The following is a 7,911-nucleotide window of genomic DNA, read 5'->3' on the forward strand; positions in this document are numbered from 1 at the left end:
AGCCCTCAAGTTTACAGGCAGAAGACTCACTTACTGTAGCACCATCTTGAGAGTCATGAATTACTGCCTTCTGCACATAATATAATTATTTTAAACGATACATTTCCACCAAGGGTGGCCTCCTAACATAGATAAAAAGGGCTGATGTCAATAGCCATCGCAGATTATTTTTCCTGATCCAACAAGATCAGTGCTCATTTCTACACCTCAAGTCACAGACACAATTTGAACACATTCTGCACAGCTTCATATACTGTAACTGTTGCCTTGGCAACTTTTGAAGCTAAACATTGTCCGGAACTGTCCTACATATTCAAAGAAGCTCTGCGCATTGATGACTGGGCCCGACTGTCAAATTTGAATCTATGCTCCGCTCAAAGCCCTCACATTAACATTATACATGCCGAAAACCAGATCATGAAGAAAACCACAGGAACTCTGTTGCCTAAAATATATTAGCATTCATTATGAGGTTGGCTTTACTTCCAGATAATGTTCTGAAATATTAAGGCTTTCTACATGGGCAGTTTATGAGAAATTCTCAAAAACTACAACGAATACCTAACTGGCTTCTCTATGCATTCTGATCTGTGTGTAAATCAGTCTCTGTTTTGACCTAAATTCAAACAAATGGGTTTAGATAACAAGGCTAATTCATGCGATTGACACAGAGTCCTTCCAATCCTTCCAACTAATCCCTGCCTTTCATGCCTGTGAGATAAACTTGGCACTGGATCACGGCCTTGCTGACACGGAAACCCGGCATAACAGTAAAACCCACCTTAGGCCTCCCATCCAAAGCATCGTAACCAGACAACACTCCATGTACAACACTCTCCATATACACCACTGAAAAATCAGTCCCCCTCCTAACCTGAAATATACTGACAACAGGGTCAAAGGAAAATGCCAATCTGTGCACAAGCCAGATTGCCTTGGCAAGCTTCAAGAAGGCTTCATAGAAGGCCGTTTTCGGATGTATGCCATTGACAACATGGTCCCTTTGGTCCAGATTCCCAAAAAAGGATTCCTCCATCTTGGGATGCACAACCTGCAAATACTTCTTATGACAGAATTGCCCAAACAGGCAATCAGGGGGTGCCGAGGCCAAAAACGCAAAAGGGTCCTGAGATTTCAAGTCCTGGTACTCGGTAAAGCACTCAAGCCTGTGTTTTTCGGGATCTATGATTGAAGACAACCCTCCATTTATATAAAAATCCTCATTCTCAAAACCCCCAAACATTCCATTGCAAACATAGGACTCAAAAGCGAACTTTTTATGGGTTCTCTTAGCATACCTGATATCAGGATGGATTGAATTTGCAGCAGAATCCAAATCCCACTCTGCAGACTTCATCTGATTAATCAAAATCTTAGCGAATCCATGGACTTCCTTGGATGCCTCTTGCACTTTAACAAACAGCTGAGTGTTCAAAACCATCTCTGGCTCCTGCAATTTCTTCTCCAATCTCGCATTCGTCTCCTTAGTTTTCTTAATCTGTTCCCTAATCATGTCAACCTCTGTGTCTTTCATTTCAATCTCGGACTCAAGCCTGTTGAGCATCATCTCATATGTTCTGAGCATGCACTGGCGCTCATGGACCTGAGCCTGCAGGTGCGTATCGGGTGGAGCCTCCTTGCATCCATTTTTGTAACAGCGCTTGAGTTCCGAGAGCTTCTGGAGCTGAGCTATGACGGCCCTGTCGGCGGCCTGGATGTTGTGCACATCCAAGGGCGTGTGGGCAGTCTGTAGCTGTACATAGGCGGCCTTGAAAGCCGAGATATTAGAGAAGAGATTCGAAACCATGGCCTCCATGGCCTCAGAATTCGAATTAGGTCCTTGAAAATTCCCTGCGGATGTGGGTTGAGACACTTTTTTAGAAGCGTATTCATTTGGGTTTCGAGGGAAAACTGGGGGCTCACACCATTTATTTGAACTTAGGTTTGCGCTACGGTCCTGCGCGGGACTTGGGGGGGAATCCTCAACAGAATGAACCTTCGTGAATGATGATTGATGAGATTGGGATGAGGGTTGTTGAGATTTTTCATTAGGCTCGGCTCCATCTCCATCGTCCTGTTGGAGCAAAGGGGGATTGGGGTATCCTTCCGGGAAGTCGTTGAGCTCGGCAAGGAACTCGATTGATCGCAACTTGCAGCTCCGGGCAAAGCGGTGAAGCATTCCGGAGATATTGGGAGTTTTAACAGGAGACTCCATTGCTAATCGGTCTGAGAATTCTAAGAAGAATTCATAGTGGAGGGCTAGGATGAACTGGGCATTGAGGCCATTTTAAAGAATTCTGCAACAGGAATCACGGGTTTTTTCAGGCCCGTTTTGCCATTGATGATTGCAATCCGCATTAAATACGGGGCAGATATGGAGCACCCACTTGCAGTGCGAGGCTTGGACAGGAAGGAAGGAATGGATTGCAAGAGGGCTTATTCCTGGTTCGTTTCTTTTGTCAAAGTCGGCAGTACGTTTTGAGTTAAAGTGACATGGGAGGCGACGGGTGTAGATGCTGGAAAAACGATGGAGAGGTGGAACTTGTAGAGCATTTCACTTAAGTATAGATTGTTCTACACCATACCGCTTTGGTTCAGCTGGTTGATTTTGAAGTTAATTTTTGTCTAGTTCCAGGCTGTTGATATTGAAGTAGTTGTCTTTTTTTGGGAAGTTTTGAGTATAAATGTGTGGTTGTTATATTTAAAGTCTGTGATTTTGTTTAATTAAATTAGTAAAGGTATATATATTATTGGTTGCTATTAGTAAATGGAGTTAGAAAATTAGGTTATGTAGAATTATTTATTGGTGGGTGGTTGAATACTTTTTAGCCTTACATAGTTTTCTTTATTTACCTAAAAGACAAATTTTTAGATAAATAAATAAAAGTAGTTTAAAGGAATAGTCCACACCCATTTATGGTTATTATGTAACATTTTAGTCTATTTTCACTTTGAAATTTTATTTTACATTTTAGTCTATTTTCACTTTGAAATTTTATTTTATATTAATTTTAGTGTTTTCAATTAAATGTAAGTTAATAATATTATTATATATAATATTATCTATGGTTTAAAATAGCATATTATCAAGTTAAATTTTAATATTATATTAATATTTAATTTTTAAATTTAGTAGGTTAGCATTGTTAAGGTTGGTAAGAATGGGAAGGGTAGATTCATTTATAATTTAAAAGAAAATATTTAAATGAAATGATATACTATTAGAATCTTGGAATAGCTTTTAACAATCAAATTTAAATTTATGTTTTTTTTGGTGTTAAAGTGATCTATTTCCTTAGGGTGTGAAATATCATGGGAAACTATAAGTGAAATATCATGGGAAACTATAAAAATATTATTCCCCCTTTGTGGTTGTGCACTAATCTTTCTGATGCCTTGTTGCATTTCATTTTCCTATGTATTTATCTATACTTCTCATCTTTCTCTAAGATTGCCTCTTTTCACAACCCCAGCCAACTAACTCTTTTATTGATTTGCAAGCTAATGAATCCCTCCTTGAAAATGTTGGGGTTCAAGTGATCAATGGGCAATGTTCCCCCTTTCCCAATTACATGACTAGACCTCCATTTAATTTGTCTCGCCTCTTGTAGGAATACCATCACCCCTTATACCTCCATCATTCCTTGCCTCATGTCAAATACCATCCCCGCATTACGATGTATATTGAGGTGGGATTTTATAGGTGAGGAAGGCCATAGTTGTCCAAATGATCAATTATGGCCCAATGTGGGTTCTATACAAGGGGGTACAGGTATTTAGTGTTTGCAATTGTTTAAGTCTCTCAGCATTTCAATTTTACCATTATCCACTCATGTTGCCAGCCTAATTTGTTTGTTCTTTGTTGTCCTCAATCATCCATGACCTCTTCTTCCTACGGTTTGTCCCACTCCAACCTACTTTGTTGTCATGCAATTTGCAACCTCTTTGTTATTTAAGATTGCAATAGTGCAACATGAAGCTGATATTGTAGATCTTTGTTCTTCCTCTTACACTCTACACATCTAATTGGCCAACTTAGAAGCTAGATTATAAATGCCAATGGAGATTTTAATACAACATAGGGATTTATTCGCTAAGTCCAAGACAAAATTGAGGTGATAAGGGGATTTTTGTTGGAATTTAGTGCGAGTCATCAACAATTTTTCTAATGATACTCCTCTCTGTGGATATTAAGTTGTGCCTGCTCATCAATGGCGAACACAACTCTTCTAGACCTCAATGAAGCTTCTCTTGAATTTTTTCCAACAATCCTAGCCAAAGACTCTCCTCCCTTCATTTGTCCAATTTAATGCTCTGCTTTGATATCTTGGTTATAGAAGTGTTTCTCTAGATCTCTACTATAAGGTTTTTTGCTTAATTGTATGTCTTCTACTCCTCAAAACTAACTGTTGAAATCATTGAGCCTATTGTTTGGGTAGGGTTCTTTTCAAGTGATGCTCCTAGCTATTGTACTTCTATAACATCCACTATGATGAAAATTTTGCTAACATAATACAAATCCACCACTATTTCTTGTAAACAAAAAGAGTGTTAGTATTGTTAATTTATATAGTATCGAGGGTTAGCTCAAATGATCAGGCTCTAAACATATCTCTCCCTCAAAATCGAGGAGGTCATGGGTTCAAATCTCTTGATTCCCTTGAGTTAGGTTCTGTAATCAAGGTCAACAATTTACCTTGTTTACCATCCATGGATCATGGGCTAGTACCCAAAGAAAAGGCTTCCTTGAAAAAAATGTTAATTCATTTATTTAACAATTATGTGGTAAACATAGTTTATAAGTAAAATGATATTTTAATTGTCATTGATTTGAGTGGGAGTATGTTAATCTTCTAACAAATGGACTTTTATCTAATCACAAATTTGACACATTTGACCAAAATTTCAAGTACTAATAGAGTTCTACCATGATCCAATGTTTGTGTATGGTGAGACAACGCCACTTGTGGTTTTACCTAATTCTAAATCCACCTATATCATCGGAATTAAATTCTAGCATTAGATTGATGAGAATTCTAACTTTTTTTGTCATCCAATTTTAGTGACTATTAAGGAATTAGTTACAAGATCAAACAAATTATTTTTAGTGAAATATCATGCTCGCTTGAGCTAGTGATGTTTGTGTATGGTGAGACAACGCCACTTGTGGTTTTACCTAATTCTAAATCCACCTATATCATCGGAATTAAATTCTAGCATTAGATTGATGAGAATTCTAACTTTTTTTGTCATCCAATTTTAGTGACTATTAAAGAATTAGTTACAAGATCAAACAAATTATTTTTAGTGAAATATCATGCTCGCTTGAGCTAATGATCCCTTTGAAGGGAAACAACCATTCAAAATTTAATATTACTATTCTTTATTTAAAAACCAAAAGTCACCTCTTCCAATCACGTATCATACACATAACAATTAAAGTACAAATCATATTTACTTAATAAAATCAACCTAAAACAAAATTATCACAACTTTATATAAATATTTATATTAAATAAGTGTAGGTTACTTATATGTTGCTTCCTTAAATAGATGGTCATAAATGGTTGTCATAGTTTCCATGGAGGTTTCTCCTTAAGTTCATAGGTTCCATGGAGGCTTCTCCTTACGTGAAAATACTTTAGGTTAGGCATTTTTTTTAGTTTTATGATGCCTTTTTTAACCAAAGTTTTATAAAAATGTTTTTTTAATATTATACATTAAATCATTTTAAAATATATATAGATAGTTTATAACATATTAAATGTATTCAAGTTTATGTAAAAACAGAAGTTTATTTTTGAATGAAATGTCTTCTCTTGCAATGATATATTATGAATAATTTTAAATGCATAATAATTTTGAGTTAAAAATAATTCAACAATATTAGGTATATATTATGAATAATTTGATATATATGTTTAAAGAATTTTAAATATAAATGGTATAAAATAATTGTATAAATTTTTATTTATATTTAAAAAATAAGTGTTTTAATATAATTTTAAAAATTAAATTTATAAAATAAAAATATTTAAAAAATAATTTAAATTATTTTTTGGTTGAGGTGTGAGTTGGATTTTATGGGTACATTTTTGTCCATTATTTAATATGGAAATTTCGAGGTAATTTTATGCTATTTTCCATATGCACGAAGTATATGGAAAGGTGGCGATGCACATGTAGAGTTTTAACGTCGACTTTGAAGGTGGCAGAGACATTAACAAGGTGGTGGCTTTCAGTTTCTCCCTCGCCAAGTTTGGTAAGTTTCTTGATTGTGCGCTCCATTTTATTTGGATCTGGTCTAAGATACTCATTGTCCTAGGGAAGGCATCCATCGAGAAGCTACACCAGGTGTTAATTCAATTTCTTTTAGTTCAAGGTTCCTGTTATGGGTATGTTTTCAGTCCCAGTTCCTTTATCCCTACTTCTATGGATCGTCGTATTTGTTTGCCGGTCTCGGGAACGAATGGTAATGTGTTAAATTAGTGGGTGTAGAAGGAGATATCTCTAGAATTCTTCATGGTTGGGTTAGATCTGTGTGAAGAGTCTCGTGTTTACTGTGTTCCTATGTCAATGGTCTATGGAATTTTGTTATCGTGCATGGGTTTGTGTGGGGTATGACCTATGGGTCGCTCAGGGTTTTGTGACTCTCTCTACCTCCGACACATAGGATTTTTGTTTGAAATGAATATATGTGGGCTCGGCCTAGAACCTTCAGGGTTTTGGTCAATGGAAAATTATGTTTGTAATTACAGGCCTGGACTTAGTGGGCACAGTTGGAATAATGTGTGGCTCAAGGCCTTGGTTCCCTGTTGGTTGCCTATTGACAACATGCACTTGATTTGGCTCCTATTTCCGTTCTCAACCTCTTATATGATTTTGTTGGCAGATTCCCTGGTCTAGAGCGACCCCCGACAGCTTCTTGCCTCTAAGCATAAACTATGTTCAGGCCTGCTTCCACACATACAGTCAGTCAATGATCCACCTTGTAATTTCATCAACAAAATGGATTGTGCCACCTCTGGCAAAGGAAAGACTGTTCGGGGAACCCACAGCCGAGGTAAATAGAAGTTATCGTCCCTTGTGACTAGTTAGCCTAGTTCATCAGGGGGCAGTGCGTGGGCATAAGCTGGCCTCCCAGATCATTAACGAAGCATCCTAGACCTACCATTCGAGAATTTTTTCATCGGTCAGACAACTCATTGCAGAATGAGAAGAGGATATCAATCAGAAAATAAAAAATCCGGAAATCGATTTGGAAGATTGGAAAACTTTGGTGCTAGGCCTCGGACATACTTGAGGAAGATCCACGTAATACAAGTAAACAGTTCACTTATATTGGATGATGAAGATCCTTCCAGCTAAAGGTCTGGAGAAGTTCCCAATAGGCATGCCTACATCATCCCATGGGTACCCAGATTATAGTAAGGAGTTTCAGAAGATCCAATTCCAACTGCAACACCAAATGGTCGCCTTAGTCGCATCGAGTGGCATATCCCATGCATCCCTCACACTGAGCTGCAAGGCTCCAGTGTGAAGGACACTACTCATGTTGACTCAGCTGAAGATGAATAGTGTGTTGGTGTACCCCTTGTTTTAGAAGTTGTATGCAGCAATTTCATACTTTTCAAAATGTTGTGAGTTATGTTTATAGTTATCTAGATTGTAGGAAGTATAAGGACACTGAGACGTATTTAGCGTGGTTGGCTAGATTCATAATATTTTGTTTTTGGATGGTTTGTCACGCTGTTAGGTGCCCAACATACTTGATTTCCCAATGGGTAGGTTAAGGCCACCCAATCATATGAAATATGGATGTAACCTGCTTCTTTTTAGTAGAAAATAATAGAAAGGACATACCAAGCTTACAAACAAACAAAAAATAAATAAATTATTATAATTATAAAA

The 7,911-nt window shown here is 37.1% G+C and overlaps 1 protein-coding gene across 1 annotated transcript; it reads right to left on the reverse strand.

Annotated features, from left to right (window-relative positions):
• Nucleotides 1-245: 245 nt before the first annotated feature.
• LOC149224788 (protein GRAVITROPIC IN THE LIGHT 1-like) lies at nucleotides 246-2,603 on the reverse strand. Its single transcript, XM_089386259.1, has one exon. It carries the CDS (start codon nucleotides 2,213-2,215, stop codon nucleotides 692-694), a length of 1,524 nt encoding a protein of 507 aa, XP_089242385.1. The 5' UTR covers nucleotides 2,216-2,603; the 3' UTR covers nucleotides 246-691.
• Between the last annotated feature and the right edge of the window lie 5,308 nt (nucleotides 2,604-7,911).

This window comes from Pinus tabuliformis, chromosome Q (assembly GCF_031772625.1).
Source record: "Pinus tabuliformis cultivar Carrire ecotype Pingquan chromosome Q, CPIR1, whole genome shotgun sequence".
Classification (NCBI taxonomy): Eukaryota; Viridiplantae; Streptophyta; class Pinopsida; order Pinales; family Pinaceae; genus Pinus; species Pinus tabuliformis.

Bases quoted from the DNA above. Each gene is read 5' to 3' on its own strand.
- LOC149224788 (XM_089386259.1), bottom strand. From the start codon at position 2,215: ATGGAGTCTCCTGTTAAAACTCCCAATATCTCCGGAATGCTTCACCGC.